Source organism: Borostomias antarcticus, assembly GCF_949987555.1.
Source record: "Borostomias antarcticus genome assembly, chromosome: 5".
Classification (NCBI taxonomy): domain Eukaryota; kingdom Metazoa; phylum Chordata; class Actinopteri; order Stomiiformes; family Stomiidae; genus Borostomias; species Borostomias antarcticus.
In genome coordinates this window covers 32,892,414-32,907,283 of record NC_140238.1, presented here as the reverse complement: position 1 = coordinate 32,907,283, position 14,870 = coordinate 32,892,414, and the positions used below count along the sequence as shown (strand labels likewise).

The following is a 14,870-nucleotide window of genomic DNA, read 5'->3' as shown; positions in this document are numbered from 1 at the left end:
TCGACTCATTATTCTTTTCAATCACAGCTCGTATCTATCATGGATGCTTTATCAAAAACTGCTGTTCTAGAAATAAGCAAACTGGTCGAGATCGAATCAAAGATGTTAAAACTAGAAATAAGTCGAGGGCGGAATGAAATTTCAGCACTGACAGAAAAACTGCGCTTGATGGAAAATCTCCTTTCGATCGGACAAGGACACAGAGACGCATCAGACAGACGCACGAAAACACCAGCAAGAATGAGCGATTGTTCAGTGAATAGCTCTGCAAAATGGCAGGCTGAATGGACGACACCAGCTATTAAAAGGTTTGAAGCTCCCTCGGTGTAGAATGGAGGTGCCCCTACAGCACAGACCATGATACCCCTTTGCTGTGATCTTCTTGATCTGCACTAATCTATTTCTATATCTTGACTTAGGGAGAATTCTGTGGAAATGAGTTCTCCCCCTGAGACCAGGAACTGTCTTCCAGATGCAACTCTTGTTGAAGTGAGTTCAACTGTACTTAGTGAGCTCTGACTGACTCGCAGTGCATAGAAACAATACATTCCATTAGTCATTTAGCAGATGCTTTTATCCAAAGCGACTAACAATAATTGCATTAAACGTAGGATAAGCCAATGTACTACTACTCACCAGAATTCACAAGTGCATCTCCTTTCTAAAACAAGTGATTAAGAGCATAATCTAGTGCTGAAGGCAAAGTGCAAGAATAGCAATCAAAAACACAATAGGTGCATAAGAGGGAGGATCGTTGTAGGGTGTGATCACGACACTGTATGTTTTCCTTTCTCTACAGCTGCCAACAAACTCAACGGGAGAGCAGTCTGACCTGATCCTGATTAAGGAGGAGCCCTCAGACGTGAAGAGCAGCGTGAGAGAACTGCTCAGTGAGATCAGTGAGTGTTGGTGGAGTTACTCAGCTTGAGGAATGTGCTAGGAGAGAATCATGTGATCCAGGTGTAACCGAGTGAATCGTGAGTCTCGTAAACCCTGGTGGAGTGAGTGTAGTCCTCCCAGGTCGTGGAAGCGAGTAGCCGGTGAAACTCACTCCCCTGGTATAAAGGATGTGTATAAACGACCCTGCTGATAGTGGGGTATCTCTTGGCGCAGTTGTTAGCACATCCAACTTGCAAACGCAAGGTTGTAGGTTCGCGTCCCGCCCTGGACAATCCCTTAACATGGGTCAAACGAACCAGAAACACAACGCAGACAAGTTCTACTGTTCCACAGACAAGGACATGATGTAAATGCGATAATTATCCTTCTATTATAAACATAATGTAAAAGCAATACAGTTGAAGTCCAAGTAGATGTATAAGTCATACAGTGTACATAGTACGGATACAATGTATGATGAAAAACATTATAAATACTTGAGAGCTTCTCTTCACATATACAGTCAATAGATAAAATACTGTGTGGTATTAACCTGTCTTTGATATTACCGTTGGTCTATGTTTGTTCCACTGTTCTTAAATGTGTGTATGCAAACGTGTGAATGTTTTCTTAACAGGCGCTGTGTCACTTGGTGCAGATGGTGAAAAAGGTCTAGATGACGTAGATGGAGAGCCTGTACTCGCTGAGGGCCTCGTGAACTGGAGCACGGAGACCTCATCAACTGTGGCACCGGAGAGATCGGACATATGTTTTCCTTCCACATACTCAAAGACCCAGAATGCACAGCTCACACATACACACTCAATCCCGGTGACGGGAAAAAGTTCCGGTAGAAATGCCGTCTCTCCAAGTGTCAGTTTGGCAAAGAACATGAAGATCCACAACTTGAGAACCCTTCCAGTCGCAAAAAGATTTGGCTGCATGCTGTGTGGTAAGAGCTTCAGGTGTTTCAGTCAGCTTGAAATTCACCAGCGAAGTCACACAGGAGAGAAGCCGTACAGATGCACTCTGTGTGGGAAGCGCTATGCACAGAAAGGGCATCTTTATACCCACCAGCGCACGCACACAGGGGAGAAGCCATACCGATGTCTCGTGTGTGGGAAAGGCTTCATACAGAAATGTACTCTGGACATGCATCAACGTACGCACACTGGGGAAAAACCTTTCGTTTGCTTAAACTGTGGAAAGGGATTTACAAAAAATTGTAACCTTAAAAAACACCTAGCGATACATGCACTCTGACAGTGAATCAGCTCCTGTCTGGCGACACATGGGAATGAACACAGGCTCTTCAACAACACTGTCATTGCCAACAGCAGCTTTGCCAGCTGATTCTTGGCATTCACTCATTCATAGTTGAGTATCATTACTTAATAAATGTATCACTTGCAACTATCTTGTGTTTCCAGAATTTCTTATACTAAAAAACACGACATAGGCTACTGTAATAATAACAAAAACAAGTTGCTCGACCGGCTTTAGATTTGAACCTTTTCTGATTCTGAAACAGTCAGCAAGGCTTTGCTTGATGACCTCAACGCCACTCTGTGGTGAATTAGAAGATCGGAGAAATATCTGACTCTGGCCCACTGTGCCCGGTTACTTCCTGACGGTCTGTTATAGCCACAGTTGAGCCATATTCTCTCCATTTTCATTAAAGTTGTGCTCCAGGGGATATTCAATGCCTTGGAAATGTTCTGATATCCTTGGAAATGTTCTTCATTTGGGAACGCACAAAAGCCAACTGTGGGATCACCCAAGCACAGGTGTATTTATTCTGAAATCATGAGAAATTCCTCAATTGCACACAGATGGATTCAACTAATTACATTATACAAGAGCTTATTTAGGAGTCATAGCTAAGGGGGTGAATAATAATGCAATAAATTAGTTTCAGTTTTTTTTATTTGTAATTCATTTAGAAAAATATGTTTGATATTATAGTTAATCAGTGACTCTTTTTATAGACAGACAGATAGATATATAGATAGATAGATAGTCCTGTGCACAACATATCACCAAAGTGATCTACTGTATTATAAGGTAGTCCAGTTATAATGTTCTATGTCTATGTTTCTTTCTCTGACAAAAATAAAATACACAGCCTACACAAAGTAATGATACACAGATGAAGGAATAACTCACAAATCAGCTTCCTCATGGTCTTCCTCCTGCAATTATAGAGAAACAAAGTAAGTAGGCCTACGCAATCATTGTAACAGTAACTTTGAATAGTACAGTCAGTTCAGATGTCCTACCTCAATGTCTCCTTTGTGTGTCCTGCATTGGTCAAATAACCAACATATTATAAGGATTATGGACAGTAGGGAGTAGAGTCGAGACACCTGATATAGTTATTTCAATTTACACCATTGTGTGTGTGTGTGTGTGTGTGAGAGAGAGAGATTTGGCAGTGAGGTCTATTACTTAAACTACGAATCACTATATCGTTTTAATCCATCTATAGACATGACTGGACCCACAGTCTTATAAGTAATCAAAATAATTCTAAAACTGATTCTAAAATGTATTTGAATCTAATGAAGGGAGGCTAACAAAGAGGTAATAGCTGTGTCTTCTCTTATTGGTTCTCTAGCTGCTGAATTTTGAACTAGCAGGCTGATGGATAGATATTGATGGCCAAGACGTAAGATAAATAAAGTATTGTCTTGAAATAAAAGCATGAAAAAAACTCTGAATTACTATTGCTCTTACTAGATCAGTAATTTGTAGAAATGGGCAATTCGCCGTCAACCTTTTAAGAGCTATATATCCTGGTCTTTGACGTAACTCTCTGCCGAAAGCGAGGTAAGAAAATGAGAAGGAGCGATATCTCATATTTACGGTAAAAAGCCCCACAATCCTTTGCGACTTAGGTCACCATGTTTTGGATACCAATGACCGCCGAAACTGAAAGGCGGCGAGGAAGGAGTTAGCCACAGCATAACAGAAGGGGCTTCGACTCCGCTCGACAAAGAGTCGGCTGACCCCAGATGATAAATCGTGTTCACAATCAGAGTCACCCCCAATGTTTGGAGAAGCATACACAATCATCAGAGGGCTCAACCAAAGCCAGGCAGGTATCTAGATAAAGCAACTAGGAACAAAACATGAATACTGTGTTAAATCGTGGAATTTTTCAAGCTCAATTAGCTTTAATCTTGGAGAAATTAACCAAAGCTGCTGTTCTTGAAATCGGAAAAGTGGCAGACGAGTGCTCCGCCTCGCTCCGGTCTGAGATCTGTCAACACAAGAATGACAACGAGGCATTGAGGAAAAAATGCTATTTACTGGAGATCGAGTTGAGGGCTTCCAGGAGCACACAAGCCCAGAAGGGTGTCAGCATCAGCCGTCGGCAGAGTGCAATTCAGGGATCTGATGGAGCATGTAACAGGGGTGAATATTTCACTTTACATAACCTACTGATGAATAATGGAAATGTGGATCCCCTGTTATGAAAAACTCACTTTTCAGTGCTTGTGCATACATTTGGGTTTCTGATAGGCCTTCTAACACACAAACTGTAGAATAAGAAGACATGGTCAGTGTTTTTGTGGGTTTATATATTTACATTTTAAAAGTAATAGGCCTATATGTCAAAATATAGGCTACAGACATTATGTATGTGTGTATGTACGGTATGTGTGTATGTATGTGTATATATATATATATATACACACACACACACACACACACACACACACACACACACACACACACACACACACACACAGTACCAGTCAAAAGTTTCAATTGATCATTGATTCAAAATTCCAAACTTTTGACTGGTACTGTGTGTGTGTGTGTGTGTGTGTTTGTGGGTGTGTGTTTGTGGGTGTATATACACATCATATGATATTAATACATATGAGACATAGTAGACATGGTATATAAATACTCTATAGACAGATGGTCTTCATGACTGTAGCTACATGCCCTATATAACTGTACACACAGCATATGGTGTATCTATATACCCGTGCATGGCCTGTGTAACTGTACACAACACTGGACATGTTGATGTATTACTACCCTATATACAGATGGCATGTATAACTGTACAACCTCAGAATGCAGGGCCCCAGACTGAGGCCCCCTCCATCGCTGGGACCCGTCCCCCTCACCAGGACCCAACTGTATGGCACATAGGTGCCCACACTCATGCCTGAAGATTTACTCTCTAGAATGATAACATCTCAAGCAATTATTTAACCGCCTGATTGTAACCTAATCTCCTTGACTACCAATGTGCAGCACCCACTTAAGTGATGTGACGGCAGTCATACTTAGTTGCAACTGTCCATCGTATCTAATGTTGACTTCCGCTACTTATGTTCTAGCAAGTTATCTGATGATTAAACAATCTGATGTGGGAGCACACTGTGTGTGTGTGTGTGTCTGTGTGTCTGTCTGTCTGTGTCTGAGCTATTTGGAGTCTGGTATACATCAGTGTGTCCAGTGGGAGCACACTGTGTGTGTGTGTGTGTGTGTGTGTGTCTGTGTCTGTCTGTCTGTCTGTCTGAGCTATTCGGAGTCTGGTATACATCAGTGTGTCCACGTGCTTGTGTTTATAGCCACTATACTATAAAACAGGACAGAGAAAGAACTTAAGACTATTTACGATTGTAAATAACCTTACAACAGGCCGTGATGCTGACTACCAAGCTAGTCTTTTAGGACCAGTCAAAGAGTCTATCTTTAACTGACCTCAGGGCTTCAGATTGCCATCTGTCCACTGCCACATAAAAAAATTGCTGGCAATGCTTCCACTTGACTTTATTTGGTGTCCCCCCCCCACCGCCCCCTCAAAAGAGGATCAAATCAAATCAAACTTTATTGGTATAGCTCATTTCATACACAGTCAGCACAATGCGCTTTACAGAGAGCAATGGACACAGGTCCTACCCCTACATATTCCAGAGGGGCCTAATTATCAACAACTAAAAAAGAAACTGCACACATATAGTCAGTTGACATTTTATACTAAGTACAGCTTATGAATCAAAATAAGTAGTGCACTTGGAGAGCGCAGACCTCCGTGCACACTAAAGCAGTGATACTTTAGTGTGCACACCTGCACACTATTTCCCCTTGATCACATCCAAACGGAGATATCAGTTTTTGCAAAAGAACCCATCACATAACAAATAGGGGAAATTGTGTGCAGGTGTGCGTGCGCAATGTTTTATAAATCCGTTTTTTCCATTTTAAAACCAAAACGTATTTGTGTACAGTAAACGTGGCGTGAAAAAACAGAGGGGTATAGACGCATGCTAGAATGCTTCATCCGAGTGGTATTTTAAGCAAAAATATTCAAAGATGTTTTGGGGGACCCAGTGACCTATATTCACCTGTCGAAATAATAGGGCACCTTTAAGGATAATGACACTGTTAATTTTTTTATTTTACAGAGATGCCTGTTGCCATAGAAGGCGTGTTTGGAAAAGACTGGTGTATGAACCTGTGGAAGGATGGCCGACCACCCCAGGAAGAGGCCGTGGACTCGGACAGCTTGAAAGAGGTCACACACCCCAGTCATGATTACGTGTGTTATTTCGTGCGGCGGCTGTGGCTCAGTGGTAGAGCGGGTCGTCCCAATGATCGTAGGGTCGGCGGTTCGAATCCCGCCTCCTCCAGTCTACATGTCGAAGTGTCCCTGAGCAAGACACTGAACCCAGTGACTTGAATTGACCTGAAGAATTGCTCCCAGTGAGCAGACTAGCCTTGTATGGCTTGCTGGCGCCACTGGTGTGTGAGTGTGTGTGTGTGAATGGGTGAATGAGAGGCCATTGTAAAGCGCTTTGTCCCTTAGGGGTGAGAAAAGTGCTATATAAGTGCATACCACTCATTTACCATTTACCATTTCACCTCAGCGTGAGGATGCATTTCAGCTTTCAATAATGGGCAATTCCCTTTTTTTCTTTTTGTCTTTTTTCTCCTCAGGCGATAGGCTTGATAGACAACGAGCCTGAACTGATCTTCATCAAAGAGGAGATGTTTGAGGACACGCCAGCGGGCCAACAGAAGGGACTCGCAGGGAAAAGAAAGGGTAGGTTATGGGTCGAGTGAGTTAAAGCGGGTTGGTTAAGTTAACCCTTTTAATACGACCACGTCACCGGCAACATTTGAAAAATATCTAACAAATATTTAATAATATTAAAAAAATATCTAACAAATCTAAAAAATTCCTCACTCCAACACTTGCTGAAAGCTGAGAAATTGCGCTTTCTAGTATTATAGGGAAAATTCAATTAATATTCGAAATGTTGTCACTTTATTTTCAGGGTTAAAAGGGTTAATGGCTGTCACTGTGTGTGTCTGACGCTGTTTCCATGCTTAACAGGGGCTGTGTCAGCTGAAGAGGGCGTGGCAGAGGGACCAGTTGATGATCTTCACCTCTACCAACGGGGCGTCAACGCGTTTCCGATACCTACGGACAGCCAACAGGAACAAGGGACACCATCCACATCCATGGAGAACCTCATCGACGACCCGTCTCTGGCCACTCTTGTGGACACGGCAGCGGACTCGGTCACAGTGGAATACCTGGACTACCCTGACAATGTAAACGTAAACACACCAAGAAACCAGAACTACCAGAGAGGAAAGGAACAAAAGCAGTTTGATTGCTTATTTTGTGGGAAAAGCTTTAGTTACCTGAGCTACTTAAAAGTCCACATTAGACGCCACTCTGGAGAGAAGCCTTTCAGCTGTACGGTTTGTGGCCGGCGTTTCGCTCAGAAAACCTACCTGAAACTGCACGAGCGCACACACTCAGGAGAGAAGCCCTACAGCTGCGTGGAGTGCGGCAAGAGTTTCTCCCAGAAAAGCTCGTTGAACGTACATCTCCGAAGTCATACTGGGGAGAAGCCGTACAGCTGTGTGGATTGTGGGAAGAGTTATGCCTACAAGCACGGCTTCAACCAACACCAATGTTTCAACTGATGGAGAATAATCTGATGTATAATTAAAAAAACAAAAAAACAAACAGGTCAATGTCTTGGAGAGTTGATGGTTTTAAAAATAAATAAAAAAAAGTCCCAACCTGCTGAGACATAATCAGCTTTGACAGCGCAGAAACGTCTTCCACTAGGTTAAGTATTCTATGGTCACAGTATTGCACACTAACGCTGCCTTTTTCCTTTAAAACGGCTGCATCGCGTGATAAGGGTACACACAGTTGAACATGTTATCAGGTGTTTATTCTAAAAGTTCCATTATCTTTGGAAAGTAAGCTATTTTCTTGTTACGGTACTGATGTGTGTTACAGTATAGGTTACCGGTGTGTCACAGTACCAATTTGTTACGGTATAGGTTACCGGTGTGTGAAAGGCAAAATTAAGCGAACACAATGTTCTAGTCTCTTTGTACTGTAAAACATTGTGTGTGACAAAAGCTGTTATAAACTATTGTGTAATTTGGTTGTTTTTAATCCACTATTTAGTTTTCTATTGCTATTTGGCAACATCACAAGTTTCCTTCAAGTGAATGAAATAATCGGAATTTTATTGTGTTGACATGTCGTTAATAATGCAGTCGTGTAATAAAATAAAAATCCACTTCAAGTATACATTAAAATATGTAGTTATTTGGCCTCCATGTGAATAAAAGAGAAAACATTACACATAAGATAATATAATTCCCTGGATGTAGGGCACACGATTTAGCTTTGTAATTAGTAAAACTATCAACTGACATGCTCTAGACAGTACAAGGTACAGTACAAGGTTATATTTAGCTTTCTATTGTAGCCTCCTCAGATCCACAGACAACCTCTCATCGTGATCACTTCTGGGCTCTCCTGGTTTTGGCTAGCTTTTTATGAGATCAAATGTTGAGTGAGTTGAACTTTGTGTATAAAATACTTTTTTCACATTTGAATGGCCTTTCGTGAATGTGTAGATGGTATTGTAGGTTCCTTTTTTGTGTGAGTCTTTTACCAGATATGGGGCATGTGTGGGGCGTTTCTCCTGTGTGGACACAGCTGTGTGTGTAGAGCAGACAGGGTGGAGAAAGACATGCCACATTATTGACACGCTACCATCAAACCCTTTGAGGGTTCTGAATATGTTGTCTGCGTACGACTGTATTTTTGTCTCGTTCTTCCATGGTCTTTAACGGTTCCCCATTTTGAACGCACCGTTCAAGTTCTTCCTCATCTTCACTTAATGACATGTGGGTAAATCTGTTGCTCTATTCCATCGAGAGAGAGACATCCCATGGTGCTTTCCACCAGACCTCTCGAGGACATCATGACATCACCTATTATGACATCACCGGGTCGTGCTCCTGGATGTCCTGCTCACTTCCTGTCTCCGTCTCTGCTCACTTCCTGTCTCTGTCTCCTTAAGGACGGGTGCACACATATATCTGCTTTTTTCTTTTTTAAAGTCACTGGATTCAAGTCACAATCATACAGGAAGTAGTCTAGCTTTAGGCTACAGGTGGACAAATCAAACCTGTTGATAATCATTTGTTGATGATTTCCTCATCTGAATCCTCTTCGTTGATTACAGATATACAGTATCAGTTTGGTCAGGACACTGCAACAGAGAAATACATGTATTCTCGACTGCCATGATAAATCTATATTATGCATACAGTACCAGTCAAAAGTTCAATTGAATGAGGTGTACAAACTTTTGGCTCGTACTGTATTGACTGTAGGGCACATACCGTCTCCTATCTCCTATCCATACTCGAGGTGACCTGTCAATTTCACATAGGCATGTATTGTATGAGTTTGTTGTTGTATTTTGCACTGTCCTGTATTGTTCTTGTTTATTGTCATGCACCAACAGACCTAGACAACATCCTGGTAGGTGCAAGCCTACTTGGCTAATAAAAAATCAGAATCTAAATTCTAGTCAACTTCAAATGCTGATCCTAAATTCTCACACGCTGATGGAGAGGGTTTGGGGGAGTCACGTTTTCGTTTTGGGGGGGGTCACGTTTACCATTTTCACCTTTGCTAACTGTTGAGAAGAACTAATGTCATTTTCCAGTGTTATCTTTCCTTAAATTGGTGCACCATTCTTTTCCAGAGTCAAAGACAAACTCGATGTCAGGAACAGCTGTTTTAAAGTTGGATTTAGCTGATCAGTAAACTTTATTAACAGGCAGGTCATGAACTATCTTGAAGTAGATTTCAAGTCAAGTCAGATTTGTCTCGTATACATCATTGAAAGCAATTAAGAAAATTAAGTAACAATACAAAAAATATAAGATATAACACAAATATATAACACATTTACAAAATATGTACAATAATTGAAAGAGCTGAAAAGATCTGAAGATAAGAATTTACAGATGGGTTAAATCTATATGGATGTTAAATGTTAAACCTATAATACAAATATATATACAGATGATTTTTTACAGTTGAGTTCAATAGGTATGATATATATATCATATGTATTCACTGAGTGTATATTCTAATATTCTAAAGACTAGTCTGTCATAAATATACAGAAGGTGCAGCTGTGCTGAGCAGCTGGCTGAGTCCAGGCATGTGAGAGAGTAATTATATATGATTAGACATTGTACTTGTTCAAATTCAGGGTTTAATAATGTAGAATAACGACTAAATAGTATACAATTTCTTTCGAGAATAAGCCGGCTACGACAGGATATGCTTTTAGACAAAGGAGACCATAACAAGAGTGACAATCTGACACTGACCCGAGGAGGTTACACTGTAATAAAACTGACTGACCCTACTGATTCTTGTTACAACGTGTGTCTATAGTGTGCTAGTAGTATGTTAGTGTATAGATAACATAATTCAAATGTCATGTGATTTGCATTTGAATTTTCATGGTATACAAATCCGCTTTGTGTGTAACAAAATTAACATTTATAAAATACATTGCAAAGTAAATTGCATTTGCATTGCACACAGTGTGGTGCAAGTTGCAACCAGAGTAGGGTGCTATAACAGGTGTGAGAGGGACAGGATTCCTCTGTAACTATATCTAGCCTGATACTGTACATGCATGGGACATATGTCTCTCACAGAGCCAGGTTTAGACACGCGAGTCTGCCTCCAGCACCCGGCTAGAATGGACGACAAAATGTCCTCTCTCATCGGGGATGAGTGTTCCTGCGCTGTGTGTGGGGAGATCTTCCTCGTTCCTGTGGTCCTCAGCTGCATCTCCTGTGGCTATAGCTTCTGCAATTCCTGTCTGGAGCACTTCTGGGAAGAGCATGGTTGTAAACAATGCCCCATCTGCTTTGAGGAGAACCCGAAACCTAGTCAGAGATTGTGTGAGGATCATGGAGAGAAGCTATCGCTCTTCTGCGTTGGGGACTTGGAGCCGATCTGCTCCGAGTGCAGGAGGTCAGAGTTGCATAGGAATCACAGAGTGTACCCCATTAAAGAGGCCCTGGAGGACTGTAAGGTAAGGCCTAAGCTGTTAGGACCTATTATGTAGTTTGGTTATTTTTTTTATCAAGTTTTGTTTTCTATTGCTGTTTGGCAACACATCACACGTTTCCTTTAAAGTAGTAAAGGGAAAATGCATGTTTAGCCCTGTTTTAAGGTTACTTATGATCATATACAATGGTTCAGATCAAAACGTTGACAAAACTAGCACTTTTGATAAAGTCTGAATCGAGAGTTTAACATTCTCAAAAGTGCTAGTTTTGTCAACGTTTTGATCTGAACCATTGTATATGATCATAAGTAACCTTAAAACAGGGCTAAACATGCATTTTCCCTTTACTACTCCTTTAAGTGAATGAAATAATGTTAGTGTGTTGACAAAGTAACACAGTAGTGTACAATCCACTTTAAGTACATTAAAACATGTAGTTATTTGAACAAAAGACAAACATTCTACATCAGATAATATAATTACTTGGTTGTTGTAGGGCATGATTAAAAATGTTTATTTTCCCAAAAATCACACACTGCACCTTTAAGCATTGCAATTAGTAAAACTGACATCAAGTGACATGCTCTGAAATGACTAGAATGTTACTTTTAGTAAGCTACATGTATATGGCTTTCTATTGTAGCCTATACAAATACACAGACAACATCTCATTGTTGTGATCTGTACTGGGATCTGTTGTTCAGATTTAGATTTTTATGAGACATCAAATGTTGGGTGAGTTGAATTTTCTGTATAAAAGTCCTTTCGCATTGGTCACATTTGAACGGCCTCTCGCCTGTGTGAATGCGTAGGTGACACTGTAGGTTCCCTTTTTGGGTGAATGCTTTACCACATATGAGGCATGTGTGGGGCCTTTCTCCCGTGTGCACGCGGATGTGTATGTTAACGGCTGACACAGAGGCAAAATACTTCCCACAGTGTGGACAGGCTGACAAGCCCTTCGCAGGAACACACTTGTGAGCTCTAAAGTCATCGCCGTCAGGAAAGCACTGCCTACAAACCCCGCAGATTCTTTGAGAGACAACTTTGTGAGACGCCATGTGAATTGAGAGATCGACCTCCTTCACAAAAATCTTCCTACATATTTGGCAACTGAATTGCTTTTTGCCTGGGCCACTGGTGAGGGCGAGGCTAGACCCATCAACGTGACTGAAAGTCTCGGTGTTTGAGTCGGTGTTTATCTCAGCGTCTTTGTTTGAAAGTGCAGATGTCTCGGAGTATGTTGTGTGTGCGCTCCGTTTGTCCGGTCTTTCTACATTCTTAATCTGTTCCTCTTGACTCAAAAGTTCTTCCTCATCTTCAATCGGGATGACATGAGGGTAAAACTGTTTTATAAATCTCAGGGTCATCATCTGGTCGTGCTCCTGGATATCCTGCTCACTCTTTCTCACAGTCTCAAGGACAGATGGAAGTTCATCTTCTCCACGGTCCACATGATCTCCATCTCCTGATAGTAAAATACATTGAAGTGTCATGATCATAGATTTACAACAAATAGTCTATCTTTAGGCCATATCTGGACAAATCAAACAATTCAGATCAATTCACCCTTCTCTTCCTTCTTATTGCCTTTCGTATTTCTCCTCTTGTCCTCTCTTTGGACGTCGGTTGATGATTTCCTCTTCTGGATCATCTTCTTTGATTCCATATATATCAGTTTGGACAGGACACTTCTCTGGAAACTGAAATAGAGAAATAAATGTATTCTCTACTGCCATGATACATTTAAATATGATGCTTATGTAATGGTTTCCAAGGCTAGTACCATAGTAACAGATTATTTTGTACTATTTAACACAAACCATGCATCGCTCTTCCCAACTCTTCTCTTTCATTACAGAATTTTTAAAACATGATATAAATTCAAAACTGTCCGTAGTGCGTTCGTTTCTCTTTGTTTCAACATCCATTGTTTGCTTCACTGTCCTTTCTGTATCTCAATAGTAATTGTCAGTTCGACCACACCCTTTAAACCATATGAATATTACAATTTCTACAAGTAGACCTATCTATTTTCAGCATCTGTGCTGGTTCCATGGCTACTATCACATAGTGTAATTGAATCAAATAGAGGTTACACCTGACTTTACTATACTATTCATTCACTGAACACCGACCGCAGCACGCATCCAAACATTTAAACACAGTTAAGACAGCAGCATAGATCCACACATTTTTTTGGGCGGCTGTAGCTCAGTTGGTAGAGCGGGTCGTTCAGTGATCGAAGGGTCAGTGGTTCGAATCCCAGCTCCAACTGTCCACATGTCGAAGTGTCCTTGAGCAAGACACCTATCCCCAAATTGCTCCCAATGAGCAGGTTAGCACCTTGCAGGGCAGCTACCGCCATTGGTGTGTGAATGTGTGTGTGAATGGGTGAATGAGAGGCCATTGTAAAGCGCTTTGAGTGCCGCTAAGGTGGAAAAGCGCTATATAAGTGCCGTCCATTTACCATTCAACAGTTAGAAGACAGCAGGAGCACAGATCCAAATGTGTCCAGCACACCCTCCACTCACACCAGGCAATAATACTTTATATTCTGTGCTTTAAATTGACATCTAAGCACATTTAGCAAATGCAGACAGCAATTGCAATTGTGATCACAAGTGAATTACATTACAACATCCCATGTAATCCCCTGCAATAACGTTCATGAGAGTGTCTGATGTCTGAAATACTTTTTTCCATCCAGTGCGTGGGAGGCAGCGGGAGGAGGGTTGGTTTTGGTTTGCTGAGTGATACTGCCCTCTGGTGGAATTTATGGGTAAATAAACTTACGTTACTGCATGCAGCTTGTTTGAATCAACTCACAATTGAGATTTCACACCTTAAACATTAACTAAATGCATGTCAGCAATGTTAATTTGATCTTACAAGCATCGTATTAATATAAAGAGCCCTATTGAAAATATCGGTCAGGTGTTGAGGGCTCTACACTCTCGCAGCTTTAAACCCAAGACTGAACACTAAATCCGTTAACAAAAGTTATCACATTCGTGCAACATAACGTTTAGTTTAAGGAGGTAACTGTTAGGTTTTTGTGATTTTCACAGCACTAACCTGAAAACCACAGATCAAATGTTCCGGAATGAAGACACGAACCATGCGCTTCTCTTCCCAGTTCTCCTCTTGGAAGCGGCAACCGAGCGGCGGAAACCCCGCCTTCAGAAAACCAGGTGCAACATCACCTGAGTTAAGAGGTTCCGCTCTTCTCTGTCCTAACGAACTAAAGACTTCTGAGCGTAGTCGAGCGCCTCTGTCTTGGGCTCCTTTCAATGCTGCTACGAGTAGTCTTCAAAGTAACCAAACGTCCTTGAATATAAATGATTCATAGAGATCGATTATCCTCATTTAATATCGCCAATAATGCTTATCTCTATCGAAAACGTGGACAATTAAGCGACTGTAGCGCTGCATGTCATCAATATGGAGAAATATCGGCTGTTATCCGACCAACCTTTTAAGCGCTCCTATTTGATTCTGGATGTGGGCGTGTATTAAATAGGTAGCTCACTACTGTTGAGTGACAGTTTAATATTGGGGGATACCCTTCCAGCTGAGAGTGGCTGATGTGTC

At 41.3% G+C, this 14,870-nt stretch overlaps 1 protein-coding gene across 1 annotated transcript; it reads left to right on the top strand.

Annotated features, from left to right (window-relative positions):
- The first annotated feature begins 217 nt into the window (after positions 1-217).
- Positions 218-8,188, top strand: LOC311309809 (uncharacterized protein). Its single transcript, XM_084439131.1, has 6 exons — positions 218-308; positions 420-489; positions 800-899; positions 1,517-2,133; positions 6,844-6,949; positions 7,244-8,188. The coding sequence occupies exons 1-6, from the start codon at positions 241-243 to the stop codon at positions 7,843-7,845; spliced, it is 1,563 nt and encodes a 520-aa protein (XP_084295257.1). The 5' UTR covers positions 218-240; the 3' UTR covers positions 7,846-8,188.
- The last annotated feature ends 6,682 nt before the right edge of the window (positions 8,189-14,870 follow it).

Excerpts from the sequence above, each read along its gene's own strand:
- LOC311309809 (XM_084439131.1), top strand. The coding sequence starts at position 241 with ATGAGCGATTGTTCAGTGAATAGCTCTGCAAAATGGCAGGCTGAATGG. Across the intron at positions 490-799 it reads CAGATGCAACTCTTGTTGAA|CTGCCAACAAACTCAACGGG; the intron begins GTGAGTTCAACT and ends CTTTCTCTACAG. Across the intron at positions 900-1,516 it reads AGAACTGCTCAGTGAGATCA|GCGCTGTGTCACTTGGTGCA; the intron begins GTGAGTGTTGGT and ends TTTTCTTAACAG.